This window comes from Sciurus carolinensis, chromosome 8 (genome assembly GCF_902686445.1).
Source record: "Sciurus carolinensis chromosome 8, mSciCar1.2, whole genome shotgun sequence".
NCBI lineage: Eukaryota > Metazoa > Chordata > Mammalia > Rodentia > Sciuridae > Sciurus > Sciurus carolinensis.
In genome coordinates, this window is record NC_062220.1 from 137,345,699 (window position 1) to 137,360,453 (window position 14,755).

Genomic DNA, 14,755 nt, shown 5'->3' on the forward strand with positions numbered 1-14,755 from the left:
AGGCTTCAGAGGCCCATCCATGGTGTGTGTGTGTGTGTGTGTGTGTGTGTGTGTGTTCAGACTCCATTCTCTGCAGGGCCAGTCGCTGAGATTCCTGTACTTCCCGGGTAGAAGCCGGCTGGGTTTACCATGATTTGTGAAGGCTTTTTTTTTTTTTTTTTCATTTTTTTTCTTCTGAAACCACTGCTGGTCTAGAGCAGCTGAGATGGATGAAAGTTGGGGAGGGGGCAGAGAGGAGGGGTCCATTGCCAGGTCTGGGTTTGAGAGTCCTGTTATGATTTGAATGTTTGGGAAATCTAGTGGAAAAGGTGGTGGAGGAGGGTGGAGGGTGGGGGGGGGAGAGAGAGAGAGAGAGAGAGAGAGAGAGAGAGAGAGAGGGAGAGAGAGAGAGAGAAGGGGCAGGCAGTGTGCGGTGGGAGCTAGTTGGATAGGCAATTTCAGTACTTTGTAAGCATCAAGGCAATCCAACGTCACTGCACTCAGCAAAGTTGGCTTGTATTTCTGAGAGAGAGAGAGAGAGAGAGAGAGAGAGAGAGAGAGAGAGAGAGAGAGAGAGACTGTTACCTCGAATTCCGGAACTTTAACCCTGAACGCGGTGCTCAGAGAAGGACTTGGACAATTCCCCGTGGCTCCCTCTGGTCTCCCAACTTTCCCTCCTGGGGTTGCAAAGGAGGATTCCGGCACTGAGGTTATATGGTTGCGGACACTCTCGGAGCTGCTGGTTTGTGTTTTTCGGAGCCCTTCTGGCGCCTGACAAGTTGGAAGCGTTTAGGAGGGCGATCGCACGCCGAGGAGGTGTGTATTGGAGGTGGGCAGTCGCCGCCGAGACTCCAGCGCTGGGTGCTCCTTTGTGGGCAGCAGTAGGCGCTAGGCTGGGCCAGCAGTCCCCAGCGTAAACCCCGGAGTCACCATGCCTGCACCCCCACCTCGCCGCCGGCTTCCCTTCTAAGAGCAAGAGGGGATGTGGTGAACGCACCGGCTTCACCGAGCGAGGTAATGTCCCCGCTGATGGCCCGGGAAGCTGGGGAGGGAGCCTGCTGGCGCGGAGTCCGCTCGCGGAGGAGCGAATGGCGGACTCCAGCCTTGCCTGCGTTCTGCCGCGCCCGGCTCGCAGAGGTTTTGCGCGGCCGGAGATCCCGGGCGAGTGCAGCCCGGAAGGCGGCCGCGGCTGGGGTAGCGGCGCTGAGGCTTGAAGGACGCGCGGCCTGGTTCTGTCAAACCGCATCTCGTTCGTCTCCGCCAGCCCCAAGCTGCCCGGACCCTGGCAGGGGCGCGCGGTGGGATTCTCTCGGGGATCCGCAGTGAATGGGAGCGCGTGCGTGTCGGGGGCGGGGGCGCCGGCCCTGCTTTCTTTTGTTGTAAGCAGGCTGCCGGGGCTCCTCTCCCTGCCTCCCCAAAATCCCCCAGGCCGAGGGGAAGGAAGCTGTTTGGAGGTCGGGCCTCAGAAGCTGGCCTTCTCGGTCCCATATTTAGGTCTCGGGCCATTACAGACCAGGGAAATTCAACCGTTTGCCCACGCATATGCCAAGATTGTGGGGCCCATCCTTCGCACCCCCTTCCCAAAATCCCGCCGATGATTCGAGGCGGGGTGGAGGCGATGGTGGTGGGAATCCCTACTTGGAAATGTGGAGGAGATTGGAAGGAGATCAGAGAGCAGGAGAGACTCATCCCGGCTCCAACGGCCTTGCCGCCCTGATTTTGCGGGGTCCGTCCTCTGAAGCTGCAGCCCCGGGTCGCTCTCGCCGCCGCGGCAGAAGGCGAGATCAGCTCCACTCCTGCAACCCCGGATTTATGCGGGACCGATTTTGTCCCCTCCGACCTAGCGCTAGTCCTGCCTGCCGTTTCAGCGAGCCAGGCCGGGCTGCAGCTTGGAGAAGCTCCCCTCGGCCTGGACGCTCGAAAAAATACCGGGCCCGGAGCAGAGAGCCGAGCAAGCAGGGAGAACACGCATCCCCGGCGGCGGCGGAGCGCAGGCTACTGGCACTCAGTACTCTCCTCTCTCCGACCTGCCAGAGCGAGCGGTTGCTTTCTTTCCGGGGCCTTCCGTCTGACTACTCTTTATTTTTTAAAATAAGTCTTGCTTAAGGTTGGAGCTAAGGGATGACTTTTTTTTAAAAAAGGACTTTTCGTCGTACGGCCTGTAGCTGAAAAAAGATGCACGCGAATTCTCTTTCGGACCTGGGCTCTCCATTTGCACATCCTTCCTAGGGTTTGGTTTTGCTAGAGGCGGGTTGTTACAGGCTTTAGACAACTCTTCCTCTCTTGAGGTTTAATCAAAAATTCCGATGGCCTCCTGCAATTGGACGAAGAAAAGAAATTCGAAAAAGGATACTGGGTTTTTGTTTTGTTTTGTTTTTGGTTGGTACCCAATGGCTTCCAAAAATACCGACCCTTATCTTTATTGGCTCTTTCAGGAGTTCAGACAAATTTGACGGGCAGCTCGCTTATCGTGGAGAGCCTGCGCAGGGGAGATGGGGGCCTCTCCTCCTCCGGGTCTGACGCGGGTCTTTCGCAAGAGGTTGTGCGTGGTCAGAAAGTAATAGTAATAATAATAATAGAACTTTCTGCAGTCCCCTTCAGCTGGGAACCGAGGGGCCGGTAGCTGGAAACGGGGTCAAACCGCTCCCTCCTGACGCTGAGCTGTACTCTCCACGCTCCAACTTTCTCTCTCTCTCTCTCTCTCTTTCTCAGAACAGAACCTCGCACGGGCACAGGGCCCTGGGCGCACCATGGCCGACGCGGATGAGGGCTTTGGCCTGGCGCACACGCCTCTGGAGCCTGACTCAAAAGACCTGTCCTGTGATTCAAAACCTGAGAGCACACTAGGGGCCCCCAGCAAGTCCCCGTCCTCTCCGCAGGCCGCCTTCACCCAGCAGGTAAGCAGACCTCGTACCTGGAGGCCCTTTGCAGACACCAAAGCCGACTGGAGTCCCGCTTCCCTGCTGGATTCCTTCTGAGGGTGCAGGGCAGGGGTGGGGAGCCGAAGGTTTGTTATTGTCCCTTTTCCTTGTCATTCCCACTCAGTTCCGCCGTTCTCTGCTCTGTCTCCCCAAATACCAGTGTATTCCAATGCACTTTATTGTGACGATTATCTTTATGGCCTGAGGATTTTTGAAACCTAGTTAAACTGTTAGAGAAATCTCAATTATCCGGCTATTTGAGGTCAGCAAACAATGGCCCAGAGAATTCCTTTCCTGCTGCACTAGGTGTAGAATTGGCCCTGAGCGCCTTATTAAGTGCCGGGTCAGCGGCTGCTTCAGGCCGGTATGAGCGATGGCTTGACCTTCTTTAGATCTTCCGTAGCCTTCGCCTCTGCCAGTCTCCTGCGCGCCGCCGCCGAGACCCGCGCCCCGCACCATTTGTCTTGCGGTCGGGGCCTGGCGGGCTGGCGCGCCCTCGCAGGCCGAGGGGAGCGCAGGAGGCTGGCCAGAGAGGGCACAGGAAGTCGCGGGCTCGCCTGACTTGAAGCTGGGCCCCAGCGGAGGGAGGAGCCCCTGCCTTGCGCTCTGCGCCCTAACCCCCGGCTCACGGGGTGCCAAAGGCCCTAGAAGACCAAAGATGATTTTAAATAGTTGTCACAGACCATGAAGCGGTAGACGTGACCGGAAGAGACTGGTACACATAGCTACAGCCTTCCTTAGAGTCCCGTGTCCTTCCAGGCTTTTTCAGACTTTCTCTTTTGTCTTCATATTTCGGAAAATATGTGTAATATTTATTAAGTACCAGCCTGCAAGCACAGTTTGGGAAACTTACAAAATGATCATCATCAATATTACTTTGGTACTGGGGACTGAACCCAGGGGATTGCACCGACTTTTAAATTTACTAATTTTTTTAAAATTTGGGACAAGGTCTCAATAAATTGCCCAGGCTGGCCTGGAACTTGCCACCCTGAGTAGCTGGGATTATGGGAGTACACCATAGGCTCAGGGCTCAGAATTTTTTCTTTTGTGGAAAAACAAATCCACTCTTTAGACAATTGCCAATTGTTTCTACATAAAGACTCCATATCTATTTTTGCATTGATTTTGTAAAATAACTTTTCATTGAAAGTGAAAATATTGATTTCAGCTGTTCCCCACATTCAAAATTGCTGGCATGGTGGGAGGGCTTGGGAAGATTGTCAATATAGACATTGAGACTTTTTGTTTTGGACTGTAACTACATATATTAGAGCCGTAATATAATACATTTTTATATTTAAAATTCCTTAATATGTTCTACCATGACTGAGAATAAGCATTCACAAGCAAATGATTTGCATATTCGTGTTTTTTGGGAGTGGATATCAGGTTGTCTACGGAGAATGTCCTCAGTGGTTTTTTTATATTTTCCCTAGATTGAGACCCCCGCCCCCAACACACACACCATTTCCCAGATCAAGTGAATTGAAATTTGGCCAGTGGGTCCTCCCCACCATCCTGGAGACCCCTGATATTGCTGATGACTCCCGAGCTTTGTGTTGATGGCCTTAGGGGCACTGTATGGCACCGTGGAATCAGGTGCCCATGGAGAGCCCCCTCCCAGCTGAGCAGGCACAGGGATTCCTGGGCGGAGGCTGTAGGGTGCTCCAGAGCCCAGATAACTCTGCCGCGGGTGGAGGCACTTTTCACCCTCTGAGTCCCCAGGCTGCCAGGCGGTGGGAGAAGGTGTTCTGGAGTTGGGCAAAGAATTTCCGATGATGCCCCCACGGCTTCTCACTGCAGTCTTTCTCGGGCCTGCAGGGCATGGAAGGAATCAAGGTGTTTCTCCACGAAAGAGAACTGTGGCTGAAATTTCACGAAGTGGGCACAGAGATGATCATAACAAAGGCTGGAAGGTGAGCTGGCTGGGAGTCCAGAGGGAGCACAGGAAAGTTGTGGGAGGCGAGAAGCATGGTTGCGGTTGGGGAGCAAGACAGATCGGAGACGCAGAGGACGGGGTGCAGAGAAAGTCTAAGTTGGCGGGGGACAGAATATTTGTTTGACTCAATTCTGATTAAAGAGGCACAGTGAGAATTCTTCTGCGGGTCCTCAGGAGGATGGGGATACACCCCAAACACTCAACTCTGGAAACTAGGCATTTCTCCCATCTCCTATTTAGAAATAAAAAGCATGGAAGCCTGTGCTCTCTGGACGGATTAGTAGTGAGAGAGAGAGAGAGCAGGGGAAAGGGAGAGAAGAGGGAAAGGGAAACAGAGAAGGGCTTTGGGTTTCATAGGTCTCGGACTTGATCCCTCGCCCCCAGCCGCATTCCCACCCTCCCTGACCTTGGAGTGGTTCCAGGGTCCCACCCGATTGCCAAACTCTGAATTGTTGAATGTATTCGCTACCTCTTCCATTGTTTATAGAAGCAGGCGAAGCCTTTGAAACTGAACCGGGGCTCGGTGGAGCTCTATACGCAGACACCGATAAACACGGCATCTTGGCCAAGACTGGCCCCAGAGTTCCCCTTCAAAGCTCGCGGAGTTTGAGCTGGAAATGCTAGACTTATGGGGGAGGGGACGGCAGAGTCGTGTGGCTAGCTCTCTGAGTGTGAGAGGGCTCAGGCCCAGGCCTGAGGACATCCTCAACACATGCCTCCCGGTGCTGTTCTGGTCCTCCCCGCGGAGAAGGGTGGAAGGCCCGGAGTCTGCCCAGAGCGCGCGCGTGGAGCGAGGGAGGCCGGCAGGCCCACGCCGCCCAGTGTGCGAAGGCAGAGGGTGGAGCAGACTCTCCAGACGCCCCGGTTCTCCAGCCCAAGCCTCCCGCAATAAACTGACAACAGTGACATTTATTATTATTTGAAATTAAACAATGTCGGCTCCCCCGCTCGGCCCAAGGCCTGAGTGAACTGGGAGGCGCGCGATCTGTTTATACCAACGGACTGAGGTCCTCTTCCCAGTCCGCGGGGGAAGGAAAGCCCGAGCTGGGACCCTTTTCCCCCCTCGCCTGCGCCGAGGATGTAACTATAAAAGGCCTGCGAAGTCTCCTGCGCCTACGCCTCCAGGCGCGCAGCTCCGGCAGATAAACACCGCGAGGCTTAGAGGCCTCGGCTCCCCCTGCCCGCCAGCGCGGAGCCCGCGCAGGTCCAGCATCTGGCCCTTGCGCCCCAGTACAGCCTGGAGAATCCTTGCTTTCTGGGGCGCACTCCTCACGAGGCGGGAGGCGAGCGTGGAGTGCGCCCCGCGCGGAGAGGTAGCCTGCGCGCATCGCCTTTCCATCACCAACCCCAGGTCAGGCCCCAGCTCTTGCCGAAACCAAATCTGGATAGATTTGGAATTTCTTTGCCGAGGGCCCACGAGTGTAGACTGTCCGAAGGAAGAGGGCCAGGAGCCTTGACGAAGTGGGGCGTTTAAGAGTGAGCTCCTGCTGGAGACCCAGTCGGTCACCAACCGAGTTAAGCCGGGACCCGCCGCTAATCCCCGCCCCCGGGGGCGGTCGAGCAAAGCCAGGACAGGCGGCAGAGGCACACCCACGAGTTGCATGTCCCTGGGGCGCACACCTTGGTGTCTACTGACTCTGCAGTAAAGTAATGCAAGAATGGGCCAGAGCACCTGGCTAAACTTTGTCCCCAGGAGAATGTAGTAGGATTTGAAAGGGGGTTCCTTTCAAGCCTCTTTAAAATTCTCTGTAAGCAGCCTCTGGTTGCTATTTCTCCGAAGTCCCCACAGGTACCCAGGTGCCTCCTCCTTTCCCATCCCTTGGCTCTCCTCCTCCCCACACCATAACTCCAAGGGAAACCCGGGATGGATCACAGGGAGAGTGGAGTGGAGCCAGTTTTCCTGTGTTCTACTTGTCTCAGGAATTGCTTTTTCCATCAAAATTTGCAGACGGGCTCCTCAGAATATTGACATCAATTCCCTCTTGCTCTCTGTCCCCTCCCCCGTCTCTCCTCCCTCCCCTCTCTCCTAGGCGGATGTTTCCCAGTTACAAAGTAAAGGTGACTGGGCTTAATCCCAAAACGAAGTATATCCTCCTCATGGACATTGTTCCTGCGGATGACCACAGATATAAATTCGCAGATAATAAATGGTAGGCACCGGCGTGGAAGGGGGGCAGGGAGGGAATTGGAATCCCCTATCTTGCATAAGTAAACATTTTTTTAGTTCCTACTGTGTGCACCAGGTATGTGTGTGACTATTCCATTGCATACTGCTGACCACCCGAAAACCAATCAGCAGCCATTAGTTCCCATTTTATAGATCAGAAAACTGAGGCTCAGAGGAAACGAGGTTCTCTATCGATTGCTGCACACATGGGCTCTGGAGTTTTAGAAAGTATCGTTACCAGGCCCTGGATGTATTTCTGGGGGCATAAAAACCATTTACAGTTATTTTTTATGAGTTACCTGCTTTGAACATGCCTTTTTTATGAAATTACAAACTCGGCCCCTGGCATTTTAGTTAAAAAGGCGAGCGAGGAGAGGCCCATTCCTTGGGTGGATTGCTCCCCGCCTGCAGTCCTGCAGAGGCTTGAAGAGGAAGTCCTCTGCAAACCCTTAAGAAGCTTGCAAGATTTTTTGCACATTCAGACTTCCAGAATCCGCCTGGCTGAGGGCCGTGAGAGGCCACAAGACCCCGGGCCAGCCTGGCCGCTAGGGGAAGATCCAGGTGGAAGAAGAGCGAGTCAGGCCACCAGGAGAGTGGCCGGGAGGCTGGCGCCAGGCACCCTGGGGCGTCTGGGAGCCTCACAGATTGGAGGGCCCCGGGTTCCCGGATCTCCCCGGCTGGTACTTGGCAGCCCTTGCCTGGTATGGTGGCACCTGGCGTGGTACTTCCTCTGCCACCACAGGCCCCCAGGTCATGCCTGTCCTTGGTTTAGGTCCGTGACTGGCAAAGCAGAGCCCGCCATGCCCGGCCGCCTGTACGTGCACCCGGACTCGCCGGCCACCGGCGCGCACTGGATGCGGCAGCTGGTCTCCTTCCAGAAGCTGAAGCTCACCAACAACCACCTGGACCCGTTTGGGCACGTAAGTACCCAGTCCCAGGGCCAGGCCTCCTCTGTCCGCTCGCTCCCTCCCCACTCTTCTCAGCTTCTCAGGTCCACTTTCCTCCATTTCCTTCTTCCGTTTTCCCTCCCAGGTCGCTTTCTTCCCTTTTTGATCCGGCTTTCCGCCTGTCTTTCTTCCCCCCTTCCTCCCTTCTCTCTCCTCTTTCCTTCTCCTGTACTTCTCTCCTCCCATTCGACTTCCCTTTTCTTGCTTTTCCTCGTCACTACTTCCTCCTCTGTGTCCACCACCCTCCTGCTCAGAGGGCCCACGCTCTGCTGGCCTCCTGTGAGCCAGGTCGGGGTCTGTATTTCCCTGGTGGCCGGAGACAGGGCTCCTGGTTCCCCTGGTTCCCTTGGCCTGGGGTTGCCTCTGTGCCACCAAATCCTGACTTTCTGCTTTTGTTGAGGGTCCAGAGTCTTGGGGCTGCTTATTCCAGGCCTGGACGGTGGGGCTTGCGACATCAGTCTGTGCCTTAGTCCCAGTGGTGGTGAGAGGTGGGGACTGTTTCAGTCTGAAACAACATGGATGCTGGGGCCCAGCAGGGACCCTGTTCAAGGCCACGCACGGGGCTATTTAACTTCTCTGTCCTGCCTCAGTTTTGAAATGTCCTGGGTGAGAGGGAGACCCCCGCTTGCCTGCCCCTTCTCCTACAGGTGGCCACTGAAGTCACAAGAGTCTAGGTTGGTTCCAAGAGGGGCACCTGGTGAATTCCCTGAGGGCACATGCTGGATATGGAGTATGCAGTCCTGCCTCCTCCACTGCCAGTGTGTAGCTTTTAGGGACTTCTCAGCAGGGTGTCACTCCTCTTCCTCAAAAGAAAGCAAAGAACAAAACACTGATTTTGGGGGGAGGGGAGTTGGCCAGAATGTCCCTAAATCTCTTTGCAGGAAATGAACGTTAGCTAGAACAGCCTAGGAATCAGCGCTGAGGATCCCGTTTGATGATGTCATCATGCAAATGGGCTCCTTCTCCCTGGGGCATTTGCTCCTCACAGTAGCCTTCTCAGGAAGACAAGAGGCACAGCCTTTGGAAAGGGGAGTCCCGGTGACCTGCCCAAGGTCATGCAGTTTGCATTTGGGAACAGGGATTTGAGAGTAGCTCTAACTCCAAAGAGACTCTTTTATCCCACCAGGTTGTCTCTCCCGAGAGAGGCCAGAGAGGGACACATGGTCTCCAGATTAGGGAAAGGAGCGGGGCTGGTGTGGATTTGGCCATGGGGGAGCACAGCAGTGAAGGATCAAATGCGGAATCTCCTCCGGCCAGGTCTTAGGGCTCATCACAGACCTGCTGAGTTCTGGGGTGGAAAGAGGAGGCTTCCCTGGATCTGCAAAGTGGGTGGTGGGGAGATGGAACTGCTGTTCAGAGAGGAGAAAGTCCCTTGCCCTCTTTGTGCTCCAGGGAGGACTTCAAGGGATACCGAGTGCGTCTGGCCAAAACGCGGAGCCTCCTTTATCTTTAAACCTGGGTGTTAGCGCTTCTTGCTGGTGGTACCCTGTGCAGAAATGATCTCCAGCTTTCCTGGGTGTGGACGCCCCGCGTAAGGAGCCTGGCTGCTGGTTCCAAACAGACATTTTAGGTCTCAAGTGTTTGTGAGGAAGGAGACCATTCTGTAAAGGTGCCACGTGCATCTCCTGGCTGGCTGGGCTGGTCAGGGGCTTGGTTGGGGGAGGGGTGGAAGCATTCTGGTCCCCCAGTTCCACCTCAGCGCCTAACTTTCCCGGTACTTATCTGCTGTGCCTTTGGGGATGCTCTGGGGTGGAGATGTGCAAGGCGCACAGCCCTGCCACCAAGTTTGGGTCACTCTCAGAGTTGGTTCAGGTCCTTCTGAGCAACCCAGGAGAAGGCGCAGAGGCGCTGTATCCCAAACTCGGGACTTTTAATCCAGAGTCTCCCTAATGAAATTAGGAGCCATTAGATCGCCCCGGCGTTGATGTTTCCACACCGTCCCCAGCCGTCAAGGCAATTTGGCTAAGCCGGGAGGATGGCCGCGCCGGGCCGGGGGCTGTGGCGGCCCGCGGGGGCCGCTGCGTCTCTCTGTCGCCACGCTGCCCCGGTCGGCCGGCGTCGCTATCGGCCAGGGAGGCGGCCGGGCCCGGCGGCCGGAGATTAGAGCCTGGGCCGGGTCGCGAGCGCAGGGCGGCGAGTGGCCGCCCCTCCCCCTCCCGGCTGCCGGTCTGCCGGGTTTGTCCGAAAATCCTGCCCCAGGGTCATCAATGCAAAGAATCAAAGACATTGAGACAATCCCAGTCGCTCCAGATTGCGATCCTGGGGAAAAAGCAGGCCAGAGTTGGGGGCCCTTCAAGGCAAGCGATTCGCCCATTGGGTGGGTCGGTCTTAGGACAGTTTTGGTAAATATTAGTGTTCATGGTCCGGGAGCATCAAAATCCAGGCGTCATCAGGACAACAAACCCGGTTTTATTAGAAGCGATGCTCATCTCTCGTCAACCGCCCTGGCTCCAGCAAGAGCGGGCAGCGGGCAGGTCTGCCTGCCCACAAAGCTACAGCTCAGAGAGCTCACTTCTTCCCGGAGAAACCCTAAAGCTGGGGAAGGTGGGAAGGAGCGGGGACAGCATATCCCCCCAAGAGCAGATGCAGCAACTCCAAGCCTGGAGGTGATGTGGGCTGTGGATGGGGAGGTGTTGATAGAGTCGGAGAAAGGGAGCCTCCAAGGCTTCCATGGGTGGGTGGCTGGGTGCTTCCTGTCCATATCTCGCTCCCCTTAGAGGCCAGGCTGCACTCCCTGCCTCTAAAATTCTCTTTTTATTGACACTAGTTTGCATGTTTCACAAACAAAGGGCCAAGATTTGAGGTCCAAGTCTCAGCAAAATCTGAGTTTTATTCTAGTTTTGCAAATGCTCGTATCTTCCTTTGCATCCCTAGAGGGTTTTGCTGCTGGTGGGGGCGGGGGTATTTGAGTGTTTGTTTTTTACCCTCCTCATTCCAAAATTGCTGCCAGCCTTACCCAGACGCATTGGTTCCCGTCGGGGGTGGGAAGTGCCCTATGCAGAGAGTTAATTTATTAAGCAAACTTTATTAAGAATTCTGATTTACTGCTGTGTGTGCCTTGGGTAGATTCCTGGAATATTACCTTGACTTTTTTTGGTTGGAAATTGTCATTTTTGAAATGTTTCTTTTTAATGAAATCATTGGCCCCTTTTCAAAACAGAAGGGAAAAAAATGACTATTTTTTCTAGAGTCTATAGAGGGAGGCTAATTGGTGTGGGGGGGCAGGGATTTATCTGGAAACAAAGGGAGTTTTGATTTTCTTACAATCTCATTCTCTTTATTATTTTTAGATTATTCTAAACTCCATGCACAAATACCAGCCCAGATTACACATCGTGAAAGCAGATGAAAATAATGGATTTGGTTCCAAAAATACGGCGTTCTGCACCCACGTCTTCCCAGAGACAGCATTTATTGCGGTGACTTCCTATCAGAATCACAAGGTGAGCCGGGCTCCGGCAGCCAGCACCTGGGGCTGACTGCTGGTTTCGTGAATATGCGGTCTAGTCCCTGCAGCAACTTTGTGCTGTGAGGCAGGCTCCCCACAGGAGTGGTGTGCAATGAGTGCCCACAAGGTCTACCCCAGGGTGTGGCAGGCAGTGGTTCCTATGTATCCTCAGACTTGATGTGGCCGTCATGCACAGTCACCTGTTGGAACTGAACTTGTCATGACTTTGATGGCCACTCACTCAGATGCCACCGGAAGGCATCATTTTATTGATGGGGAGAGTGGCTAGCGCTACCTTCCATGGGACACCCTTTTCTGTTAGGGCCAGCGTCCTCCCTTTAGAGGCATTTCAAGTGAGGACAGGCAATGATAACGTTGGGGGTCAAGGGGGCGGTCCATGTGGGGACAGTGAGGGCAGATCACAGGGCAACTTACCTGGATGGATGTGGGGAGTGTCCTGGGGCCTTTGTCCCCACCCTACTTTGGAGGAAGCTGTAAGGGCTATGGAGCCTGGCAGGAGAGGCCAGGGGAGGTCAGCACCCTACAGTCCCCAGTCACCCCATGAAGGTCATTCCAGAGCAGGTGGGTGGCAGATCATCCCCCCACTGAGGCCAGGACTGTGAGAAGGTAGTCTCCAAATTCAGGTTGTCAGTGACCAGGCCAAGCAGTGGTGGATGGCTCCTTCTGAACCTTGGGAGAGCCTCCTTCCCTTGAAGAAGCAATTGCTTTTTAAAGGAGAAGGAAGATTTTCCTGAGTCCTCTCCTCTTCTCGAACCAGCAAGAGTGAGGCACGGTGAAGTTCAAATCCCTGGGAGTGGCAGAGCTATTTCAGATCAGTTTGCATCTAGCTCCTAGAAAGCTGTTTCCTCTAAGGCTGTTGCAAACCCACGTTTAACCTTGTGGTGGTGGTCACAGGACAAATGGCAAGAAGGAAGCTGAAGGCCACATGTAGAGATACTCAGGAGCTCCCAGATCCAACACAGGGCCCGAGTCTGTCTCAGGTCTCTCTCTTTTTTTTTAACCTCTCTCTTTCTCTGAAGAAAGCCCAGGTTCATAGAGAAAGAAGTAGACACTTGAAATCATCCTGCCAACAACCACGTGGGTGCTCAGGTCCCTGGGGGAAAAATTCCAGATTCTGTATAGTTATGACCTTAGGACCCACCAGTTGGGGATAGGTCTCTCCCCTTCTCTGTTTGCAGCATTATTTATGTCATAACGTAACATGCGATATTGGAAGTACACACTTATTTATTTGTTTGAGGGGAGCTGGGGATTGAACTCAGGGCCTTAGACAAAGCTAAGCACACACTCTTCCACTAATCTGCACCCCGGCCCCTCAAAGCATATGCAACTTCATGATTGACACACGTGCGTGCCAGTAAAACAATCAGCAGAACTCACGAATACACCTAACACCTCCCAAATTTCTATATAAAATTTTTCTTCCCCCACAAATCTATTCAGCAATCTGTGTATGTGAATGGGTGTCCGACCAGTGGGGTGCGTACGTGTGGATTTCAAGTGCTTCCTGTCTAAATGCTCATGGGTCTAAAATGTGCATCTTCAACTGTGCATTTAGATACATGTGTATTTGGTGATCACACACAGGGTTTGCATTCAGGAATTTTTTTATTTTTCTTTACCTGGATCCAGGAGTCCAGTTGAACTGCATATAAAGGTCTTTTTAGCCAGCTTGACATAGTCCTTGGCAGGCAGTAGAAGGATTTCCTAGGAGACAACTTTCTGTTCTCCTACCCATTGGGGCTGTTCCCTCACTTCTTACTCTCAGTGTCCCTAGGCATCTATTTTCTCTGTGAGGAGTAAGGCCAAAGCAGTACACATTTCCAGTCAAGTCCAAGACCCTGCAAACATTTCCCCCATGGATATACGATGTGTGATTTAAATAAGCGGGCCGGGGTTGCACGTGATTTGTGGACTCGTTCTCCTTACTTTATTGTCCCACCTGGAACGGGTATTGAGAATTCTGACTTCATGGGTGGAATCCAGCTGGGCTCTTACGCTGTGTAGCCTGCCGGGCGGACTCCGGGGGCAGACTGCTTGGTTTCAAATCCATTCGATTTTGGACAATGGACTTCCTCCGTTTTTTCCGTCTGTAAAATGGGGACAATAAGAACATCTGCCCCGTAAGATCATCACGATGATGACATGAGACAGGCCCTGGAGACGGGCAGAGCAGGGCTTGACATCAGGTTACCTCCAGGTGTCAGTCACAGCGATGCAACCGTCGGTCCAAGGCTTGGCTGACCTGGTAGGAGGGCGACTGGGTTCCAAACACAGATTCCGGAACACTCTGCCTCCTCAGTACCACTCCCTGGCTATTTGAGAATCTGAAAGACAGATTTTAAATAAGTTCTTATGACTGTGGTTGAAAAATAACTACAAATGTTAGTCTTTGTGGTTTCCTTGGTTCGTTCCCTGATCATGTCGTCAATTCAAGGACTCTTCGTGAGTCAATTGCCAGGACAATTTGGGAAAATCCAAGTCACTTTTTTTTTTTTAAGTGTTGGTGCTAGGGCTCAGTGCTTTCGGGATGATCTTTCTTCACGTGGGTGCAGGTACCAGGTGGGGGCAGGTATTGGACAAGAGTTCATTTCTTAGGCCGCCGTCACATGCCCGGCGACCGCAGGGCTCCTAATGACGAGACATATTTCCTCAGTCCAGCTGCGATCCCAAGCTGGATTTGGGAATTATTTCCCCAGATGGTTGACAGCTTGAGAAAGATATTTAAACACTCGAATCTTCCCCAGCGACGTTTCACTCTGTGAAACATGTTTTTGTAAGGTTTTCGCTGCAGTTTTCAGCTCCCAGAGCGATCCCTAGAAATATTTAGGTGTTAAAAAAGGTCACGTGGGCATTTCATTTTCCTGCCCTTAGCAACAATGGCCGTGTATGCGAGCAGTTCTAGCCCCCAATATTAACTTACTTTTCCATCAGAAAGCATTTTCCTCCTGCTTAAATCATTGTGTATGCAGCCCATATTTATGAGGTATGAGCTTTCTGGTTGGGACCAGGAAATGAACCCCTAATAGAGAGACATAATTAAGATTTTTGGCTCTCCTGAGTTCCCCCCCCCCTTTTTTTTTCAAAAGCAAGAATTCACAACAATTATTCTCATTAATTTTTACAACCTCTGTCTCACCAGTTGGAGCCGGTATTTATATTTGTCCCCCCCCACCCACTGCCACCCCTCCCCCGGATATCCAGTTTTATGCTGATTTTGGAGGGAGTACATTTGTATGATGAATAGAAGTGGGTTTCAGGGGAGCCTTTTGGCAGGACTGGAGCATCCAGGTGGATGGGCTTGGGTGCCCCTGAGCCAGCACACACAGT

General features: G+C 53.3%; 1 protein-coding gene across 1 annotated transcript in view; it reads left to right on the plus strand.

The window, feature by feature from the left end:
* Positions 1-389: 389 nt before the first annotated feature.
* Tbx5 (T-box transcription factor 5) overlaps positions 390-14,755 on the plus strand; it is a 43,764-nt gene continuing 29,398 nt past the window's right edge. The window contains exons 1-6 of the mRNA XM_047562487.1: positions 390-993; positions 2,692-2,876; positions 4,725-4,819; positions 6,873-6,992; positions 7,782-7,929; positions 11,247-11,399. Of these exons, the coding sequence (XP_047418443.1) occupies positions 2,730-2,876; positions 4,725-4,819; positions 6,873-6,992; positions 7,782-7,929; positions 11,247-11,399 (663 nt within the window). The 5' untranslated portion in view covers positions 390-993; positions 2,692-2,729. The remainder of the gene's footprint in view (positions 994-2,691; positions 2,877-4,724; positions 4,820-6,872; positions 6,993-7,781; positions 7,930-11,246; positions 11,400-14,755) is intronic.